The sequence below is a fragment of the Pan troglodytes genome, chromosome 1 (assembly GCF_028858775.2).
Source record: "Pan troglodytes isolate AG18354 chromosome 1, NHGRI_mPanTro3-v2.0_pri, whole genome shotgun sequence".
NCBI lineage: Eukaryota > Metazoa > Chordata > Mammalia > Primates > Hominidae > Pan > Pan troglodytes.
The window spans coordinates 174,113,012-174,136,777 of record NC_072398.2 but is presented as its reverse complement, the minus strand read 5'-3'; the positions used below and the strand labels follow the sequence as shown (position 1 = coordinate 174,136,777).

At 39.4% G+C, this 23,766-nt stretch overlaps 1 protein-coding gene across 1 annotated transcript in view; it reads left to right on the top strand.

The window, feature by feature from the left end:
• Positions 1 to 8,735: 8,735 nt before the first annotated feature.
• The window catches only part of C8A (complement C8 alpha chain), a 64,690-nt gene continuing 49,659 nt past the window's right edge, over positions 8,736 to 23,766 (top strand). The window contains exons 1-2 of the mRNA XM_024346072.3: positions 8,736 to 8,936; positions 21,596 to 21,689. Of these exons, the coding sequence (XP_024201840.2) occupies positions 8,860 to 8,936; positions 21,596 to 21,689 (171 nt within the window). The 5' untranslated portion in view covers positions 8,736 to 8,859. The remainder of the gene's footprint in view (positions 8,937 to 21,595; positions 21,690 to 23,766) is intronic.

Genomic DNA, 23,766 nt, shown 5'->3' with positions numbered 1-23,766 from the left:
ATGGCACACTCACCCCTAGGCATGGCATGGTGATGGGCAGGGGCTGTGTTCTCTTTATCTCTGAGTGTTCAATGCCCACCACAGTGTCTAACCCTAAGCCTTGATGGAATGAATGCAATAACTGATTGCCATGTGCATTATATCACTGACTATAACATAATAGTGAAAAACTTGTCAGCACTCCCACAGCTCAGGTTCTGACTGATCAATCCATTGGGTCACTATTGCTCTGAGACTTTAAGGCTATAATTTCTTTAAGGGTCTCATTTAAAATGTAAATACTCATGGGCTGACAATATAAAGATGCCTCAAATACATAGAAAAATGGCACACACACACACAGTGGTCTACATCAGTTTCTCAGTGCCATTACTTGTGCCATTACTGATTGTGCCATTACTGATTCTTCAGATGGCATCTCGGGCACCGCTAAGAGTAAGCCCAACCCAAATAGCCATAGGTTGGTATTTCTGGAATAGAGAATCATGACAGAAAGGATGGTGTATTCGTCCATTTTGTGCAGTTGATAAATATACCCAAGACTGGGAGGAAAAAGAGGTTTAATTGGACTTATAGTTCCACATGGCTGGGGAGACTTCAGAATCATGGCAGGAGGCAAAAGGCACTTCTTACACGGCAGTGGCAAGAGAAAATGAGGAAGATGCAAAAGCAGAAACCCCTGATAAAACCATCAGATCTTGTGAGACTTATTCACTACCATAAAAACAGTATGGGGGGAACCGCCCTCATGATTCAAATTATCTCCTACCGGGTCCTTCCCACAACACGTGGGAATTATGGGAGTACAATTCAAGATCCGATCTGAGTAGGGACATGGAGCCAAACCATATCATTCCACCTCTGGCCCCTTGAAATCTCATGTTCTCACATTTCAAAATCAATCACGCCTTCCCAACAGCCCCCAAAGTCTTAACTCATTTCAGCATTAACCCAAAAGTCCACAGTCCAAAGTCTCATCTGAGACAAGTCAAGTCCCTTCCGCCTATGAGTCTGTAAAATCAAAAGCTAGTTACTTCCTAGATACAATGGGGGTACAGGTATTGGGTAAATACAGCCATTCCAAATGGGAGAAATTGGCCAAAACAAAGTGGTTACAGGGCCCATGCAAGTCCAAAATCCAGCAGGTCAGTCAAATTTTAAAGCTCCAAAATTATCTCCTTTGACTGCACGTCTCACATCCAGGTCACGCTGATGCAAGAGGTGGGTTCCCATGGTCTTGGGCAGCTCTGCCCATGTGACTTTGCAGGGTACAGCCTCCCTCCCAGCTGCTTTCACAGGCTGGCATTGAGTGTCTGTGGCTTTTCCTGGCAAGTGGTGCAAGCTGTCAGTGGATCAACCATTCTAGGGTCTGGAGGATGGTGGTCCTCTTCTCACAGCTTCATGAGGTGGTGCCCCAGTAGGGACTCTGACCCCACATTTCCCTTCGGCACTGCCCTAGCGGAGGTTCTCCATGAGCACCCTGCCTCTGCAGCAAACTTCTGCCTGTCATCCAGGTGTTTCCATACATCTTCTGAAATCTAGATGGAGGCCCCCAAATCCCAATTCTTGACTACTGTGCCCTCTCAGTCTCAATACCATGTGGAAGCTGCCAAGGTTTGGGGCTTACACCCTCTGAAGTCATGGCGTGAGCTGTACATTGGCCCCTTTCAACCATGGCTGGAGAGGCTGGGATGCAGGGCACCAAGTGTACACCACATGTACACAGCATGGTGACCCTGCGCCCAGACCACAAAACCATTTTCTCCTAGGCCTTCAGGACTGTGTTGGGAGGGGCTGCCATGAAGACCTCCAACATGCCCTGGAGACATTTTCCCCATTGTCTTAGGGATTAACATTCAGGTCCTCGTTACTTATGCAAATTTCTGCAGCCATCTTGAATTTCTCCCTAGAAAATGGGTTTTTCTTTTTTATCACATCATCGGGCTGCAAATTTTCTGAACTTTTATGCTCTGCTTCCCTTACAAAGCCGAATGCCTTTAACTGCACCCAAGTCACATCTTCAATGCTTTGCTGCTTAGACATTTCTTCCACCAGATACCCTAAATCATCTTTCTCAAGTTCAAAGTTCCACAAATTCCTAGGGCAGGGGCCAACGCTGCAGGTCTCTTTGCTAAAACATGACAAGAGTCACCTTTGCTCCAGTTTTCAACAAGTTCCTCATCTCCATCTTAGACCACCTCAGCCTGGACCTTATTGTCCACGTCACTATCAGGCTTTTTGTCAAAGCCATTCAACAAATCTCTAGGAAATTCCAAACTTTCCCACATTTTCCTGTCTTCTTCTGAGCCCTCCAAACTGTTCCAGCCTCTGCCTGTTACCCAGTTCCAAAGTCATTTCCACATTTTTGGGTATCTTTTCAGCAACGCCCCACTCTGCTGGTACCAATTTACGGCATTAGTCTGTTTTCACTCTGCTAATAAAGACATACCTGAGACTGGGAAGGAAAAGAGGTTTAATTGGACTTACAGTTCCACATAGCTGGGGAGGCCTCCGAATCATGGTGGGAGGTGAAAGGCATTTCTTACATGGTGGCAGCAAGAGAAAATGAGGAAGATGCAAAAGTGAAAACTCCTGATAAAACCATCAGATCTCGTGAGACTTATTCACTACCATGAGAACAGTATGGGGGAGACTGCCCCTATGATTCAAATTATCTTCCACCACGTCCCTCCCACCACATGTGGGAATTATGGGAGTACAATTCAAAATGAGATTTGGGTGGGGACACAGAGTCAAACCACATCAGGTGAGAAGTGAAAAGATTACAAAGAAAAACAGCATGCATTATGATTTTGCCTGGAAATGCTTGCTCATTCAGGTAAATTCAGTAAATATCAATTAGGTACTGTGTGTGTATATATGATATATATCTGTATGCATATACACACTTATATATATTTATAAACCCAATAATCATCAGACCCACTATATAGGAGGGATGATGAAGGCATAGTGGTGAAACAACTTGCCCAAAGTTGCAAGACTGGTTCATGGCTGCGCTGGGATTTCAATCCAGTTATGTTTAGACCTAAAAACTGAAATCTTCCTGTAACTGCATAAAACATGCACCTGTTATCTGTCAGCAGTGGAAATACAGAGATGATTTAAATCATGGTCTTTGCTCTCAAAAAGCTCGCAGGGTATCGGGAGAACAGAAAGTAACAGACATCTCAGTGTGGTGCTGGGAGGGAGTGGAAGGTTGGAAACTGTGGGAGAAGGCAATGTGACCAGGGACATTGTTTAGAATAGCCTGCTCATGGGGACCACACGAAACCAACTGACTTCTAGTGAGCTTTAGGATTGTTTTTAACATCTCCACACACAGCGTGCTCCCTTATTGCTTGCACCAGGGGCAGATGAAGCCAGCCTGGCTATGGAGAGCTAGTTTCACTCACTGACTCTCAAATATCTGGTTCACAAAGACTTTGGGCCAGGCATAGTCTTGCCTTCCAGAAGTTCACAGAAATCACAAGCAGGATGAAGGACGATCCATCAAGTCAGTTGTCTTTTAAAGCGAGTGGTATGGCCTGGCACTGTGGGAACAGAGAGGGCTATGCTGCACCAAGCTGTGAGTGAAGGCACCACAGAGAAGGAGACAATTGACCAGTGGATGAGGCCCGGAGAATTTGCTCAGGTTCAAAATTAACTCTGTTTTTATTGCAGCCAAATTCCAACACAGATTTTTTGAAGGACCACCCAGATTTGGCCAGAGCTGCTAACAATGCTGAATGCCTCTTTGAGAAAAGGTCTTTAATTTCTATTTTAATGAGGCAGACAGTGACTCCCTCTCATCCACCCCCTGAAATGCAAATACAAAGCTTCAGTATGAAGTAGGGAGCAGCAGGCACGCATTAGCCCATTCGTTGTTAAGCCTCTGATTGAGACCAATTACTAAACCAGCCCCGCTTCATTTCCAGTCGAAAACCCACTGTTAATGTCTGTTGGCTGCTACCAGGGACTGATGAGGTAATCAGGAGGAAAAACAGATATAATAGATGTGTAATCTTACAAAGGGTGAAGAAGGGACGATGGGGAAGGCAGTGGGCAGGAGATGCTCATTTGCTAATTGCAGACTTTGTACCAGGTACTGTGCTGAATATTTTTGCAGGCTTCTCCAGTGAGGGTGCAGGATATCATCTCCCAGTATACCCACACACCCACCCACACATATACACATACATACACAGCCCCCAGAGAGATACCTTAAGCAAACCCACAAAACTGTGTGTTCAGCCATCCATGTTGACCAACCAGTTAGCTGCACAGAGAAACTTTATGTCTTCTATGACCACGGTTAGATTGGCCACGTCCATGTTGAAGTTGCTACTTTGAGTTGCTCTCAAAGTTTTCAACCCTTTAGATGCCATCACGGTACTGGAACTTGTGTAGAAGCAGCCCCTCTACCATGTTGCCACCTGGGATCTACAGCTGGAGTCATTCTATCAGCTTCTGCTGGTTGCATCGTTCTGCCAGAGGGGTTCACAATCAGTCCAAGGAACCAGCACACAGATTTCTCACATCCTCCCTCCAATAGTCTCTTTGCCAGATCCCTCCTTTCTTCCACTTTCTCTTTTCTTGGTACTTAAATGAAAGCTCTCATGCATATGAATGGGGAAAAATAGATTGTGAGAAGGGGGAGCATTGTTTGAATAAAACAGCAACAGCTGCTCAAAATGCCCAGTTGTGAATAGATTTCTTCATTTAGTGTTTAAATATCTTCATTTTAGATATTTAAATATCTTTAGATTAAATATCCTCATTTGGTGCTTGATCCTATCCTGTTAGATAGGTATTATTTTATCCATTTTACAGATGAAGAAACTAAGGCTAGGAGAAAACAACTGGCTAGTGGCACTTTCTGATCTAAAGCTGTGTTTTTTCCACTCCAGCACATTGCCTCCATTTGCACTACAGAATTTAGATCTCCTATTTGGACTGGGCCAGCACGAGGGGGAATGTGGCGCAGAGCTTCTAAAAGCTTTGCAGAGAGCACAGATCTGGATGTCACCCCGTGGGAGCAGTCTGAGCCAACATAGGACGTGTTCCTTTCTGAGGTCATAACTCACAGGCTGACTTAGTGAAAAGTGTTTCCCTAAGACAGGCAATGTGTTTTCAAAATGAATTACCATCTCCCTGTCTGTTCTGCGTGGTATTTTATAACTATCTATCTTTGATAACAAAATGCTACAATTAAGGTGGAATCCACATATGCAAACCTAACAATTTTTTGGCATTTCCCATTCATCTTAGAACAGTTGGGCTGAAAGCAGATAGATGCCCCTCCCCCATCCCAGTGCAGGCATGCACATATGCACACATGCACACACACACACACACACACACACTCACTCATAGAGGCACTGAACACTCACTCCACTCACTCCCATTTCTTATTAGCTTTTCTCCTTTGATTTCATCCTGTGATGATTTTGCTTTCTTTGTCCCCTAGAAATTATATTCGTTCTCTGCTAAAGCATAATAGATCATTAGACTTGGAGCTAGAAGACCGAGGCCTTAGTCCTGATATACCACTTAGCAGTTGCACCAGACCAAAAAGATCTGAAGTTTTGCAGTTGGACGGATTATAAATCCATGACTCCAAGACTCGCCTGCTGTGTGATTGCAGGCAAATTACTTAACCACCCTGAATTTCAATATCCTCATTTTCAAAACTGCATTAGTATTACTGGCCTTGCATGGTTGCTGTGAAGATTAAGTAGACATATAAGGTGGCAGGCACTGGGCCTGGGATTCCAAACATCTTAGTTTCATTTTCCTCCTCAATCGCTATCTGTCTGACTCTCAAGATTCTCTTCAGGATAATGATTTTTTTTTTTTTTTTTGAGCTAGGGTCTGGCTCTGTCACCCAGGCAGGAGTGCAGTGGCGTGATCTTGGTTCACAAGATCTGATGATCCTCCCACCTCTGCCTCCGAGCTCAGGTGATCCTCCCACCTCAGCCTCCCAAGTATCTGGGACTACAAGTGTACACCACCATGCTTGGCTAACTTTTGTATTTTTTGTGGAGACGGGGTTTCACCATGTTGCCCAGGATAGGATAATGATTTTTAATCTCATGAGATTATTTTGAGAATTAAATGAGTAAATATGTCTAATCATATTCTGAAATAGTAATCTATTTTTAATTGCTTATTTGCTTATTCACTCAATCAACAACAATTTCCTATTAAAGATTTTATTGTTAAGTGATATGGATGATTATAAAGAAGAATCAAACACAGAACTTACACTAAAGACATGTTCATTCTCCAGTTACGCCCTGCTCCCCTAGAAGAATATGAAACAAAAATTATAAGTGCTGCTAGCACATTTATGAGGTTGAGCTTCCAAGCAGACACCTTTTAAATGGAGCCACCAGCAAAAGATCCATGATGGATCTGACATTTGAGAAGATGCTTGGCAAAAAGGGAGGAGATGATGGATGAAGATAGTTCAGGTGGAAGGCCCAGTGTGAGCAAAGCCACAGCAGCAGCAAAGCATGAGGAAGGTGAAGGGAACCTAGACTATGCTGTGGGGGATCATTGCAGAGTTGTGGTTGATAAGGCTGCAAAAATGGGCTGGGACTCATTTATGGAGGAATTTGGACTTTTACTCTTAGAGATAATGGGGGAGCCACTGCAGCTTTCCGAGTAGGACAGTGATGTTGTCAGAGACTGTTTCCTTGATGATGAATCCAGGAGTGCTAGAGAGGGAGGGTTGAAGTGAGAAGTGGAGGCCCACTAGGAGTGGGTTATGAGAGTTACAGAGAGATGAGGCCCTGATATGGATCAAAGACAGTGAGGATGAAGGAGAGAAGCTTGGCGGGAAAATATTACAGAGGAATATGGTGGGGTGTAAGGGACCGTGTTGGGGGTGGGGTGGGAGAGGTGATAAAGGTTAAGGAGGAGTCCTAAAGCCATTGAGGGCTTGGGTAAGGAGAAAAGGCATCAGAGACATTTAGAGAAGGAGCTGCTTTAAGAAGGAAGACCCGATTGCTTTTATTTCAGGGATCAGGGGAAGGCAGACCAGCTTTTCTGTGGGGCAGTGTTTCCCAGCCTAGGTACTCTTGATATTTTGGGCCGGACAATTTTTTGTCCTGGGCACTGTAGGATGTGTGGCAGCATCCCTGGCCTTTACGCACTAGGTGCCAGTAGCACAACTCCCCAAGTTGTGATAACATAAATATCTCTGAACATTGCCAAATATCCCCTGAGGGCAACATCACCCCCAGTGGAGGACACTGTTGTAGCGGAGGTTGTCTCCTCATGAGAAAAGCTGTGGGAGGAGTGGGGGAACCTGAGCTACACTTCCCAGGGGGCTCTGTGGATCTGTGTCAGGAACTTTGACTACGGATGAGAAAGGATGCAAGTTGGTAGAAAGAGGCGGCCTCCAGATGTGCCATCCTGAACTGGCCCCAGGGTGTCCAGATAGAATACCCTCCATTGTCCTCCATATCTTCAGTGAAAGCATAATGAAATGCCAGTCACGCTGGAATATTGTGGAGCAAACAGAAAGTGTGGTTTTCAAAGTAGGGTAGAACTGAGGCCAAGAGGACCAAGGAGTCAAAATGAAAAGAGGTAGGAGAAAGAGAGACACAGAAATCACAGGCTCCGGGGACTTCCCAGGACCCAGAATCCACATTTACTTCTGTCAAGTTTACCAAAATCTCTGAGAAAAGGGAGATGATAACAATTTGGTGCCTTTAAAAAAATCTCCGCATTTAAATCAGAAACACATTTTCTTAAGCATACAAGTCATTCATTAAAATTTCTCCTAACTTTGAGATCAGTAATGGTACTACTGGACAGTCCTGCTAATGAGAGAATCTAAATATTCCCAAGGATATTGAGACAGCTATACAACCTTGGGCAAGTTAGTTACTTTCTCTGGGCCTCCATTTATTCATCTTCATTAATTCCATCTAAATGGAATTAATAATTTCCATCTCATATCCCTGCTATGAAAATTAAATAAGACATATGAAATGCCTGCCACATAGTAGCCATTAAATTATTGTCTGTGTATCTATCCATCATCTATGTATTTACCTACCTACCTATCCATCCATCTCTATTAATTTAATTTAATTTATGTCTTGAAGAGTAAGAGATTTTATGCAGGTATGGCACCATTAGTCCTGATGTGTGGTTTTATTGACATTATAATTCTAGAGAGTGCTTCTGGAGATGTCTATTTAAGACATCTGTCCCCCTCAATAAACAGATACGCTGGATCTCAATGATGCCCAATGTCTGTATGAAAAGTGGAAAGTCCATTGAATTACACATATATTTCAGGATTTAGATGTTTGGCAACGTACAGTAGAACCTTCATGTAATGGTTAGCATTTCCTACATTTTTCTGAGTGCTTTATGTCTGAGTTGATATACCAATATTAGCCTTGTTTCAGTCTTGCAAAATAGATTGATCTGACCTCAGAAGTTCCAAGAGACACTGAAAAAGACCAGGAATTCTAGAACTGCATCTTGGTTTGCTTTTTGCCTCCTTTTGAAAATAAGACCTCTTTGCTAAGCTGGTATTAGTTAAATATCTTCCTTTCCTTAACCACACGGATATTGTTTTTCAAAAGGTCTAAAGGGCAGTGGCCTTTGGTTTCTGGAACACTTTTAGAGTATTTAGGTAATCAATACCCTGGTTACTATTTAACCATATTTGAAAGAGAATCAAGTGAGTTCTGTGCAAATCTATGTGTATCTGGGTGAGTTTCCAACATCAGATAGATCTTACAGGTCCCAGCCTGTAGACATCTTTTACTCCAATTTCCTGAATAGATAGCTTTATTCCTTCAAGGTAATATAGCGCGGTGGCTTCTGGCTGAGATGTTTGCTGTTGTTTTCTTCATCTTGTCTTTGATGACTTGTCAGCCTGGGGTAACTGCACAGGAGAAGGTGAACCAGTAAGTGGGCCATATGTCTCTGCAAAACTTGCACATAGGAATCACCTGCTGGGGAACTAAGACACTTTTACGTTTGCAGCAGAGGCTGTGTTAGAATGGAAAATAACCTCTTTTCATGTTATTACTACTCCTGTGGAGGAGGATGGGACAGTGAAAAGACCGTGCACTTGGAGTCAAATTGGTCTATGTGTAAATCACAGCTCTAATGCTTAGAAGCTGAATAATTCAGGGTAAATCATCTCATCGGTTTGATCCTTAGTTTCCCTAGCTGTAAAATGAGAATAATAATACCTCTTCTATAAGAGTTAATGTAGATAAAATAAGATCCTGAATATAAAATGTACTCAGCTTATAGTAGACACTTAATAAATGACAGTTCTGAGTGGTGCTGAACAGTTAACTTAACCCCTACTTTCTTATCTGTAAAAGAGCATCATAAGAGTGCTGTCTCATAGTTTTGGGGGAGGATAAAATTAGATAATGTGTTCAAAATCACTGTGGGGAAGGCAAAGGACTATAGAGATGCTGGGTCATTTGATTCTAAAAATGACTTTATCTTTTGCTATGGGATAATAGAGGGAGGTGATATAGTTTCATATGTACATTGCGTTTTACCCATTCTATTTTCTTGAGATTTCCAAGCTTGCTTCATGGGTTTTTTTCTTTTTTTTGGTATCTTAATATTAAGTATTTTGTGGAGCCTAAGCAGTCCTTTATTTCACCTTCGGGATAGCTTTAAAGCAATCCCTGTCTCCCAAACATTAAAGATTTTAAATAGAATTATTTAATTCTAATTCTTGATAGATGATGCAATTTTGAATCATTAGTGCTTTTAAATGCTAGAGCAAGTGAGAATTCCTTTAAGTAACAGTTCAGAAGGGAGGAAAGCATTTTTAAAAGCAGTTAATTTGTAACTTGTATTTAAAGGAAATACAATTTTGAAATCAGAAAATTCATCTCTAATAATTAGAAGATAAAGGCAAGAGAACTGTGGTAAAGGAAATCTCTGCCGAGATATTCTTAATTATAAAAGCTTATCATTGTAATCCTTTTTGAAAATGAACAAAGAGTCTTGATGTTTGATGAACTTATCAAACAAGACAGACCAGTGAAGGGGCAAATTTCAAGTCAAGGCAAAATGGAACCAATTAAATACTTTACAAAGTGCTGAAGAAGGAAATCATGAGGTCTTTGTATCTAATGCCAGTGTGTCTGACACTGACTTTGAAAGTGAAAAACTACATGGTGAAATGATTTTATTAGGTTCAAATTCTGGCACTGACATTCACTAGCTGTCTGATCTCAGGCAAGTTATTTAATTTTTCCGAGCTTCATTTTCCTTACCTGTACAATTGGAGGAAAGTAAGAACAAAAATTAAATGCATGAAAGTACTTAGATCAATACCTGTTACCTATTACCTAGTAATCATTCAGTGAAAGCTGTCACCAGTGCTGCTGTGTGATTGTTATTGTTATTTTTTGGTATTTCCATTCCCTTGATGGTTGACAATAATCAGACAAAACAAATTTATAATATGCCAATTGGCATGGATCTTTCTGATCAGTCAGAGATTTTAAACTTTATTTTTAAGTAATAGCACTCTTTTTCCCTGCAAAATAAAATTTCACATGAACCCTAACATTGAAAACATATTATATAGTTTTACATTTTAATGGTACACATTTATTTTATAAGTTCATGTTTAACATTTGCTTATTATAAAATCTTAAAAATTTGTTGAGGAAAACATTTTAAAACAATGGTGATGGAAGGAAGTTATAATCTTCAGCCTAAAAATCAGTGGATCTCTATTACATATTTTATACAAATTTATTTTATAAGTTCATGTTTAACAGTTGCTTATTATAAAATCTTAAAAATGTGTTATTTGAGAAAAACATTTTAAAACAATGGTGATGGAAGGAAGTTATAATCTTCAGCCTCAAAACCTGTGGGTTTCTATTACATATTTTATACAAATAACACCTTTCATTATGTGTGTTGCTTAGAAGTTTTTAATTTCAAGTTTCTAATTTGCTTAGAAGTTTTAATTGCAGTTCTTTTAATGTATTGGGATTTGTCTTTTACTAAGAGTGTGATCAACCTTAGTGAATATTCCATATGCTCAAAAAAGTGCATTATTCTGTTGTTCAGTGTAGTTCCAAGTCAATTAAGTCAAGTTGGTTGTTAATGTCACTCAAGTTTTCATCTTGTTCTATTGATTACTGAGAAAAGAATGCTGCAATCTCCAACTGTATTTGTGGATTTGCCTACTTACAGTTCTATCAGTTTTTGCTCCATGTATTTTAAGGCTCTGTTATTAAATACACACACACACACACACACACACACACACACACATCTAGAGTTATTCTGACTGCTTGATAATTTACCCCCTTATTATCATGAAAGGCTTCCATTATCCCTGGCAATGGTCCTTGTTCTGCAACCTATTATGTTTATTATTAATACATATAGTTATGCTTGCTTTCTTATGATCTGTGTGTGCATGGCAAATCTTTTTCTATTATTTTATTTTAACTTATATGACTATATTTAAAAATATAATTCATGTGAACATACATAGATGAGGCTTGCTTTAGCTAGTCTAACAATCTCTGTCTTTTGATTATAGTAATTAGACCACTTACATCAAATATAATTATTGATATGCTTGGGTTTGAGTTCACCATTTTACAATTTGTTTTCTATGTGTCCCATGTCTTCCTTGTTTCTATTTTTTTCTTTTTTTGGGCCATCTTTTAGATTTATATTTTTCTAATTCCAAGGTGGTATGGTTCTGTGGGTTATAGTTTTCATCAAATTTGAAAATTTTTGCCATGATTCATTCATATATGTTTTCTGCCCCATACACTCTCATCTGTCTTTCTTGTAGTCCAATTACAGAGATGCTAGCCTGCTTGATAAAGTCCCACAGGTCAGTGATGCTCTTTCTTATTTTGTTGTTGGCAGTTTATTTTCTGTTTCATTTTGGTTTCTATAACTCTATATTTATTAATTTTTTGTTCTGCAATGTTTAATCTGCTGTTAAGCCTGTCCAGTGAATTTTAAATTTCGGTTAATACAATTTTCAGCTTTAAATGTCTCATTTGGTACCTTTTACTATCTTCTACTACCCTTCTCATTATCCTCTTAATTCTCCTCAAATATTGGAGCATATTTACAGTTAACACTTTTAATGTTCTTGTATGCTAATTCCATTATTTCTGTTTCATTGGTCTTTAGAATTAGGAAGGATTTAGTATCTAGCTTAATCCACTCATGTTGCAGAGCAAGAAACTGAACCTTAGAGAGAGAAGGGGAGTATTCAATAACAAGATAACTCAGATAGGCATTTATGAATACTGGCCAATTTAACCCTTATTACATTCTTCTAAGAGTGTTGATTTTACTATCCATCAATTGAAGGCCAAAATTTTCAACCCAACATTTCCATTGATGAAAAGCAGAATTCCTTAGGGGAATTTAAAAAATGTGAATGAAGACCCCAAACATAGAGGACAACTATCTAAGCATCTAAAGTTTTTCTTTTTGCTGAAGCATCTAAAGTTTTTCTTTTTGCTAAGTAGGCCTATAGGCAGTTGATCCTAAAGAAGTTTCAATCATGATGTCCCTTTTTATTTTATTGCTTTTATGGACATCAGAGTATGTTTACCAAAGCATCTTGGGCCAAGGCCATGTGAATATTTTTAATAGTAGTCCAGAAGACTGAAAATTGATATGTATTCAGGAAACATGAATTTTTAATTAATGAAAACAATTGGAGTAGTGGATGTGACTCAAAAGTGAATCATGTAATATGGAAACTTTTATTCAGGGTAACTAATCTTTAGCAATACTTCAGGTGGCATTGGGTCTGGGCTATGAAGTATAATTGATCTGGGATTAAGTCCTGGCATCACCACATAGTGGCTATGGAAGTTGGGCCAGTTGCTTAAACTTCCTGAGCTTCATTTTTTGTTTCATCTATGAAATGGAGATAATACATATTTCTTAGAGTTCTTGTCAGGACTTTAGTAAGTTTATATAAAGTACTTATAACAGAACCTGGTACATGGTAAGCCTTTAGAAAATTATTTTTATTACCCTATTTCTCTTTTGTCAGAAATCCTTCAGAATACATCTCAGAATGCTTAAAAAATGCATAGGCTTTGGAGTCTTTGTTGGTTTGAATTCTGGCCTTGCCACTTTCTACCTACATAACCTTAAGCAAGTTATTTCAACTTCTTATGAATCTGTTTTACTCATCTATAAAATGGGAATAGTACTTCCTACCCCCACAGGGTTCTTGTGAAATTTTAATGAAATAAGATTATATGAGATAATATATTCAAGGTACTGTGCTAAGCACTAGGGTACAATGGTGAGCAATAGAGTCATAATCTCTGTCTTCCAGAGCTTGCAGTCTAGGAGTAGGAATAAAGTGTTAGAAGATCCATGTATATGGCACTATGTTAGCATAGGACAGGCAGGCTAAAGAAAGTTATCTGGAGAGAATGAACTGAAGTGGAAAGGTTTGGCCAGATGAATGAGATATGATTAGCATTCTGTGGAGGAAATAGCATTATGCAAATACTGCAGGAGAGCCCAATACATGCTTGGAACTTAAAGTTCTGTATGGAATTCTATGTGCATCTAGCACACAGTGGATACTTTTTTGGATTTATTTATTCATTCATTCAATAAATAAATATTACATGTATGCTAGGTGTTAGGTAATAAACTGAACAGATAACGTTTCAACACTCATAGGATTTACAGTGTAGCGATGGAGATAGTCAATAAATATATAAACAAAAAATTATCTTAAAAACTGTGGGTGCGGTGGCTCACACCTGTAATCCTAGCACTTTGGGAGGACGAGGCAGGTGGATCACTTGAGCTCAGGGGTTCGAGACCATCCTGACCAACATGGTGAAACTCTGTCTCTACTAAAAATACAAAAAATTAGCTGGGCATGGTGGCACATGCCTGTAGTCCCAGCTACTTCAGAGACTGAGGCACGAGAATTGCTTGAACCTGGGAGCCAGAGGCTGCAGGGAGCCGAGATTGTGCCACTGCACTCCAGTCTGAGCAGCAGAGCAAGACTCTATCTCAAAAGAAAAAAAAATTTTTTTTTACATTGTGATAAATACTGTGAAGGAAATAAATGGGGCCCTTTGTTAGAGGATATCAGAGCAATCTAAAGACAGGCTGATTGAGGGAATTTTCTGTAAAGGTGGCATTTAAACTGAGATGTGAAGGGCGGTAGTGAGAAGCCGGGTGAAGAGCAGGGTAAAGCGGAGGGATCACCTGTGCTAAGACTCTGTGGTTGGAAGTGGCTTGTCATGTTTGAGAACTGAAGGATGGGAGCAACATGAAAGCAGAGAAATGTGCCTTAAGAAGATGTCACAAAAATGGACAGAGGCCAGATCCCAAAGAACCTTAGGCACCACAATGAGAAATTTGGAATTGAGTCTATGGGTAGTAAAACACACACAAACACAAAAACAAAAATCACTGAGAGTCTTATAAAGGAAGGATGTTATCTGATTTCTCATTTGAAAAAATTTTCTTGATTGCTGTGCAGAGAATGGATTGGAGAAAGGTAAAGTAGAAGAAGGTCTTGGCCCACAGGAAGGCATAACAAGGAGCTGCTTAAAAGAGAAAATGAAGAGTTTACATGTGGAACCATTAAGTTTGCCATGTCTAAGAGGCATTTGATAGACATACCAAATGGAGAAGGCGGATAAACAAAACAGAACTACAGAGGACTAGTCTAGGTTGAAGGTCTAAATGTAGGAACATTTGCACAGATGGTGTATGAAGCCAAGGACGTGGATCTTACCTTCTTAAGGGTGAAAAGAGCAGAAAGAGAAAAAGAAGAAAGACCGGACTGCACTTTGAGGAATTCCAGTTTTTGGAGAACTGGCCAGAGGTAGGAAGAGAGTGAGGAGGAATTGTGCTGAAGAAGTCCAAGAGATGAAAGTTCTCATGAAGAAAAAAGTGGTTCACAGACTGCGTCTTAGTCAGTTTTGTGTTGTTATAAAGGAATACCTGAAGCTGTGTAGTTTATAAAGGAAAGGAGTCTATTTGGCTCATGGTTGTGCAAGCTGTACAAGAAGCATGATGCCAGCATCTGCTTGGCTTCTGGTGAGAGCTTTTTTATTAAATTGACATATACATGCTTATTGTGTTTTATTGAGCACCTATTATATGCCAGGTACTGTTCTGGGCCCTGGGGATATAAATGAGAAAGACAAAGTCCCTGCTCTCAGATCTCATGAAGCTTCTATTCTAGAAAATGTATGCAAATATTTTATATACTTTAAGTTCTATAAAGAAAATAAATTAGGAACATCCTGGTGAGTACTTTTGTGCTGCTTCAAAACATGGCAGAGAAGGTAAAAAAGGAAGTGGGCACATTTGAAGAGGGACCAAACAGGAAGAGGAACCTTGCTTTACAACAACTCATTTCCATGGGCCCAGTGAGAATGAGTCTGTCTAGCCAGGAGAACCCACTCACTACCACAAGAGCAGCACTAAGCCTTTCCTGAGGGATCTGCCCCATGACCCAAACACCTCCCACCACACCCAACACTGCCGCATCGGGAATCAAGTTTCAACATGAGTTTGTTTTTCTCCCCCTACTTATTACACTCATGCAATCAACATGAGTGGGGACAAATAAACCATAGCAGAGGGCAAGTAAAACAAAACTAGACAACTTTCCACTGGACTTAGCAACATGGAGGTTGCTGAAGACTGAGCACTTTCAAAGTTAAATCTAAAATACCTCTATTGTGTGATGGAATCTCCATGTAACTGGATGGGACTGGCTTAAGATTATATAACTAGTGATAATCAGATTTTAATACAAGCTGAGCCAATTTATTGGGATAAACCCCTGGTAATCATCAGGGTTAGAATTTCTGATCTTCTAGCCTAAGATTGGTAGCTAATTAATTATTTTCTTTTCTAAATTGCTGAAGAGGCCACATTCTGGGTCAAGTATTTGACTTTCACATTGCTTATTCAACTCTAGGTTTTAGACTCTTTGCCCAATATGCTGCCCTATTTTAAAAGGCAGATGGGAAGCATCTCACTTGTCCACAGCCCTATCCGAGTACATTCAATATATTTTTGATGAAGATGGGGTGGTTTGATGAGCATGTGTGACGTTGACAAGGTTAGAGTGATGCTAACATGTATGCCAGGCTTGTTCTCGAGATTTTACATACATGATCTCACCCCATATTCAAAATAGTCTTGCAAACGATTTTCCCTGTTTTATAGCTATAAGAAAATTGAAGTTCAATAAGTAGCAGAAATCAGATTCAAATGCATATTTGCTGGACTCTAAACCTCTTTCTTTTACATCGGTGTTTCAACTGTGTTACATAGTCTTACAGATGATGCATACAAAAAGAAATGGCCTGTGTTTCCTCACAAAATTTGGGAAATGCCAGGTTATGCAAATTAAAATGCAGAAACTCTCTGAACCTTTAATATGTTATTGAGCATTTTGAATCTCCAAGAACAATATGGTGTATGCAGTTCATCCAAATGTATTTGACCATGGAACTTTTCTCCTCTTCCTCCCCGACCCCAGTGCATATCTCAGGAACTGGTACTCTGCAGGGTACATTTTGAGAAACTCTGCAATAGCACCATATAGACTTGTGCTCATTCTGCAGACTAAAAAACTAAAAGTCAGTTAAAGCAGCTTGCTCATAGTAGCCCAGCAGATGAGAGGCAAACTGAAGATTTGAAGCAAAGACTCCTGAGTCCCTATGCTCCGTATTAAATGTTTTACTGATTGAGTAGATTTTTGCCAGCTGAGAGATGCCTTAAAAATATTTTCCAAGATTTATTAGGCCATGGAATTATGAATGGCTCCTTAAGTAATTAAAAAATTTATACAATTCTTTTGGAAAGCCATTTGGCAATATGTGCCATAAGCTCTAAAATCCCTTCAATGCAGTCATCCCACTCTACAGGATATATCTTCAATAAATAACTTGAATACAGAAAAACTGGGGACTCGATAATCTAATTGTTTAATATAAGGGGAGTGGAACAATGTGTATTACCATAAATAGTTTATATTTCTGCTCTATTATTAAGTGGAAGAATCAGGATATAAAATGTAATACTCAGTATGACCTCAATATGTTATGAAAATAAACAGAAGAAAATATAACTAAATATTAATGATAGTAAAATTTGGGGCAATTCTTTTCATTTATAATCTTTCCTATGTTCTCTGTAATGAGGCTGTATTACTTTTATAATCATCAAAAAATGAACCACATTGAAAAATTTATTGGAATAATAAAATGTTGGTCACATTGGTATTGGCTAAAAGGTTGGAGCCCTGTAATGACTTTAATGAATGGTCCTGGTGTACTTTCTGTACTCTGGCTCCGTGATAGCATTAGCATGTATGCCTCTGTCTAGACTTCATGTCACAAGGCTTTTAAAACTACAGCAATACACCAACTGCTCTCTGTCTAGGCTTTTGCTTCCATCCATTAGTACTGTTTCCCTCTGGTTTGACACATAATGCAGTCTCTATGGGCTTACAATGACATTATCTTGACAATTGTGTAGTGAGATGCAGAAATAGTGCTGGAGTCCTTTTCTGTTCTCAAACCTTCTCCCTATACCTTCTGTCTCTCCTTCCAATTCGCCGTGTTCCCCCACTTCAAACTTTTATTATTAGAACAGTCTATTAGAAAAATACGTGTGTAACAAACCCTGAGCCGTTTGAATGTCGAGATACCAGGATCTAATTTAATTTAGATTATAAGAATCAAGTTCAAATAAATATCTCAACAATGTCACTGTCTATATCCCAGAAATTGGTTTTATTATTTCCCTTCCCTCCCTCTCTCACTCCCTTCCCTCCCGCCCTCTCTCCCTCCCTCCCTCCTTCTCTCCCTTCCTTCCTTCCTTTCTTCCTTCCTTTTTTCCCTCCCTCTTTCCCTTCCTTTTTTCCTTTTGTAAATATTTACTGAGCACTTTCCGTGGGTCTGGCCCATGATAGGTGCTGGGAACTCTGTAGCAAATATAGGCAGTATCTGCATTCATAGAGCCTAGAATCTGGTAGAGAAGAAATAAATTATACAAATATTACAAGTTTGATAATTAAGTATTGAGAAAATGTGCAGAGATTGACCAAATCATATGAAGGAGGTTTTCAACCAGTCTGGATATCAGGAAATATTTCCATAAGGAATTGATGTTTATGATGAGAATGAAAGATACATAGGAATTAACCAAAGTAAAGAGGTAGATAATTGGATTCATTCAGGGTTGGGATTTACAGTTAGGTGTGATTGAGGGAACAGTGGGGTCTAGGTGTTTAGAATATAGGTAAGATTGTAAAGTGATGAATCATGGAATCAAAACTGGTTATAAAGGTAAATAAAGAGAAGAGGGGGTCTTATTGAAAGGGAGGAAGCTTCGATGTCGAGATAATGGAGATCCCAATGAGGTTCAAGAAAAAGTGCAGTGGGAATCCCCTTAAGCATATAAGATAGAAGAACAAGAGGCTGTGGAGGCCCCAAGTAACTATTCACAGGTGATTCATGAATGAATGACTTGGAGGAGGAGTTGTTTTAGAGAGTGAGAAGGTTCAGAAGAGAAGACAATTACAGATAAGGAAAAGGAGCAACCGAGCAACCAGAGAGTTGGATGACTCATTTATAAGGATGATAAGTCTCCCAGCATGATGACAGGAATTGATGTAGGGGGAAGATTGTGAGCTGGGCAATGAAGTTTTCTTTGAAGGGATGGGAGGGCTTGTGCCTGCTAGCACCAAGTTACAAATTAGAGTTTCTCAAAGTGTGTTCTTTAGACCCCAGAAAGTCCCCACAATCTTCTCAGGGGACCTGTAATTTCGAAACAGTTCTCATAATAATGGTAAGACAGTATTTTCCCCTTTTACTGTGTTTACAGTCGCACTGATGGTACAGAGGCACCAGTGGATAAAACTGCTAGGGCCTTGGTCAAAATCAAGGCAGTGGCACTAATCTCACAGGAAAAAACAAACAAACAAAACTCCTAAGTTTTAAGTTTTACTTAAGAAAGTCCTTCTAGAAACAGTAAGAATTGTTAATTTAATTAAACCTCAATCCTTGAATAGATGGGACTTAAATATTCTATGTAACAAAATGGGAAGAACGCATAAAGAAATCATTGAGTATACACTGAGTATGATGGTTGTCTTGAGGAAAAGCAATTATTTGAACTGTAAGTTAAGGTAGCCACTTGTCTTACTACTTGGACTACTATAACAAATTACCATAGACTGGATGGTTTAAGCAGCAAGCATTTATTCTTCACAGTTCTGGAGACTGGGAAGTCCAAGATCAAGGCACTGGCAGATTCAGTGTCTGGTGAGGGCCTACTTCTTCGGTTAACAGGTGATCGTCTTCTAGCTGTGTCCTCACGTGGTGGAAGGGATGTGGGAGGTCCCTGTGATCTCTTTAATGAGGGCACTAATTCCATTCATGAGGGCTTCACCCTCGTGACTTAGTCACCTCCCAAAAGCCCCACTTCCTAATACCATCAGATTGGGGATTAGGTTTCAACATATAAATATTGGGGGGACATAAACATCAGTCAGTAAGACCACTTTTTTCCTGGAACACCATTTTTTCTTGATGAAAAAACTACCAAACTATGGTTATTTGGGCTTAGATATTTGGCATGCATTGTATAAAAAAATGCAGAGACCCTATCATTTCAAGGAAAACAAATAACATTACTTGTTACTAATGACAAGATTTGAGCTTCTATGAGAAAATTAAAATTTGGGGAAACATATCCACTACCATGAACTTGACAAGATCACTGGTGATATTAACAGGTTTGATGTTTAGATATTATACAGTGAAATGCATTAATATTTGTAAGGCACATACTCAGTGAACCATTATTTTCCAAATTTCAAATGCCTGATGTCATAAAAATTGTATATGGGCACAAGATCCATTCAAACTATAAAGACCAATGGATTTTAATGTGACAGAGAACAAAAAATTCACTTATATGCTTTCAGGTTCCACATGCCACTAACATGTAAGAAATTGCCACTTGTCAAGTTTTCATGTAATAACAAAGGAGAACATCCACAGTTATTGGAAAAGGCTGTTAAAACACTCCTCCCCTTTTCAACTACATAACCATGTGAGGCTGAGTTTTCTTCACAGATTTCAACCAAATCAGTATATAGCAACAGATTGGATGAAGAAGCAGAAATAAGCTTCTAGCTATTTTCTACTAAACCAGACGTTAAAGGGATTTGCAAAAATGTACATTTATGGTAACATGTAATAGGTTTGTTATTGTAATTTTAAATAAGTTAATAAATATTTTTTAAATTTCTCAGTTTTAATTTTGAATTCTGTGAATATTGGTAGATCTAGCCCACTTACCAGCTCTTTGGAGTCTTTAGTAATTTGCTGAAATGTAAGGGTATACTGAGACCAAAAGTTTGAGAACCAGAGTTAAAGATAGACAAAATTTTCTAAACTATTCCATGGCTCCTTGTGCCAAGTTTCAACTTAGGTGTCATTATTCATCAAATTCATTACATCATTAGCATGAGATTCGAAACACTTTCTGTTCCTACACTAGGGTTATAATCATGCCATTCATCACAGCAGTGGCTGCCTGGCTCTCAGAGGCTGTGGTAATTCCAGTGTTAACAGTGTTCCCACTTTCCCAGTGGGCCAATCTGGCTTTGAAGTTGTAGCAGTGGTGCTATGGGAAGAGGCTAATGTGGAAGCCAGGCAAACTTGCGGCTTGTCTCTCTTTCCCTGAGTAGGCTTTTTAATTGGTGAGGGGGAAGTATAGGGTAAGAGAATGATCGTGGGCTTGGAGATATGCTCTCTCATGTCTGTTGGCTGATTCATAAAATGAGGCAGTAGCATGATGAGGAGCAGGAAATGGGTTTTGCCATCAAACCAACTAGTTCCAATTTTGCCTCTGTCATTCCTGGGTTATGACTTCAGGGCTACTTAGCTTTTAGGAATCCCAGCTTTCTTACACTGTACATAAAATAGATCTAATAATATTTATCTCCAAGGATTGTTATAGGGATTAAATGAGATAATCCACATAATGTCCCAGCATGTAATAATGAAAATCATCTTGTAGTAAACCTTTCATAAGCATTTCAATACACTTTCAATAATCCTTTTAGGTAATGTTTTTTAATGTAGTTTTATAGATGGGAAAGCTGTAGTTCAGAGATATTAAGTAATTTACTCAAGTTTTCAAAGTCAGCAAGTGGTTAAGATTCAAACCCAATCCTCTTACCCCAGACTCCACATTCTTAACCACTGAGCTTTCCGCTACTTTGGCTCTTCAAAAGTTGTTAGCCCTCTTTAATATTCTTCTCTCTAAAATTATAATAATTTGATGCATGGGGGACTGATACAGTATTAAAGGGATAATTTATATAAACCCTCTAGCACCATACACTCTCTCATTTCTGTTGGCATTTCTACATAAAGTAGGAGTACAATAAATGTTCATTCCTCATTTCCTCCAAACCATGTTTTACTGGGAGGAAAATGTGCACAGCTTTCTCATTTGCTTAAATTTTGCATCTCAAAATTGATGCATGGATCTTCCCTTTCTTTAGGAGAGTAAGACGGGCAGCTACACCCGCAGCAGTTACCTGCCAGCTGAGCAACTGGTCAGAGTGGACAGATTGCTTTCCGTGCCAGGACAAAAAGGTGAGACACTTACAACCGGTTTGGGGGCATTTCATATTTGATATGTGTATTAGGCATTCAAATGGAGATTAAGCAGTCCACTATGTCTAGGGGTCTGGGGAGAAATTGGGTCTAGAAATTGTTGTTTGAAATCCATTATACATGGATGGTGAAACTTGTTTCTGTGTCTCCTGATTTTGTTTGTAAGGTAGTGTTGAGTGAGGCTGCAAAAGATGTATGTTATGGCTCATAGGCAGAAAAGTCACTATCTGTACATGGGCACGTTTGTTTCTCTCTGAGTCATGGCAAATCTATTGCCCACTCATGAGGGTCTTCTGGAGGAAGTAATAGCTTAGAAATAAAATACAAAGCTGCCCATGAGGAGATGAGATAATCCAAGGGATGTCCCAGAGTGTGTTCTTGAGAATTCCACTTTCATATATTGAAAAGACCAACACACCCAATGAAGAGAGGTGTGTCTACTTTGCCTATCTAAATGGTTTTGAATAGTTCAAAATGATCCCTAGTACCATTGACATATGAAGGGAAGAGGGATGTTGGGAGCCCTCCACTCAGGCAGAGGCGAGTATTAAAATTCTGACTTTGTTCAGAATCCCTGGCTCACAGTAATAATAAAACATAGTCAGCCAGGTGTGAGGGCTCACACCTGTAATCCAAGCACTTTGGGAGGCTGAGGCAGGAGGATTACTTGAGCCCAGGAGTTCAAGACCAGCCTGGGCAACATAGCAAGACTTAGTCTCTACAAAAACACACACACACAGAAAATTAGCTGGGCATGGCAGTGCACACCCATAGTCCCAGCTACTCAGGAGGCTGAGGCAGGAGGATCACTTGCGCCCAGGGGTTTGAGGCTGCTGTGAGCTTAGATTGTGCCACTGCACTCCAGCTTAGTTTACAGAGCCAGACCCTGTCTCATAAACAAATAAATACATAATAAAACACGGTGTTACTTCTAGTCTGTTTTATTATTGTTTTAAAATTTCCTTCAGACTCACATGTCTGTATCAGATGCTCCCTTCCCCACTCGGCATACCACTCACTGCCTGAACCTTGTCTATTAGCACATTACCTCCGAGTTTAAGTGTTAAGATTCAGTTCTGCACTTTAGATCCAGCTTTGCCTCTTATCTGCGTTGTTACTTTGGGAATATTTTTAATCATCTCTGTGCCTCAGTTTCATTATGTATAAATTGGAGTATAAGAGTACCTACTTTCTAGAATTATTGTGAGCAATACATGAGTAATGCACACAAAACCCTTCTCATGCATCTGGCTCAGAATACATGTTTAAGGAATTCCAGATGTTTTCCTTCTTTTATTTTTTCATTTTTATTTCAATAGCTTTTGGGAAACGTAGGTTTTGGTTACATGGTTAAGTTCTTTCATGGTGATCTCTGAGATTTTGGTGCACCCATCACCTGAGCAGTGTACACTGTACCCAATGTGTAGTCTTTTATTCCCTCACCCTCCCCACCCTTCCACCCGAGTCCCCAAAGTCCATTATATTATTCCTATGCCTTTGCATCCTCATAGCTTAGCTCTCACTTATAAGTGAGAAGATATGATACTTGGTTTTCAATTCCTGAGTTACTTCACTTACAATAATGGCCTCCATGTCCATCCAAGTTGCTGCAAAGGCCATTAATTTCATTCCATTTTATGGTTGAGTAGTATTCCATGGTGTATATGTACCACATTTTCTTTATCCACTCGTTGGCTGATGGGCATTTGGGTTGTTTCCATAGTTTTGCAATTGTGAATTGTGCTGCTATAAACATGTATTACAGTCTCTTTTGTATATAATTACCTTTTTTTTCCTTTAGGTAGATACCCAGTAGTGAGATTGCTAGATTGAATGGTAGTTCTACTTCTAGTTATTTAGGAAATCTCCACACTGTTTTCCATAATGGTTGTACTAGTTTATATTGCCACCAGCAGTGTAAAAGTGTTCCCTTTTCACCACATCCATGTCAACATCTATTATGTTTTGATTTTTTAATTATGGCCATTCTTTCAGGAGTAAGGTGGTATCTCATTACAGTTTTAATTTGTGGAATGCCAGCTGTTTTTTAATAATT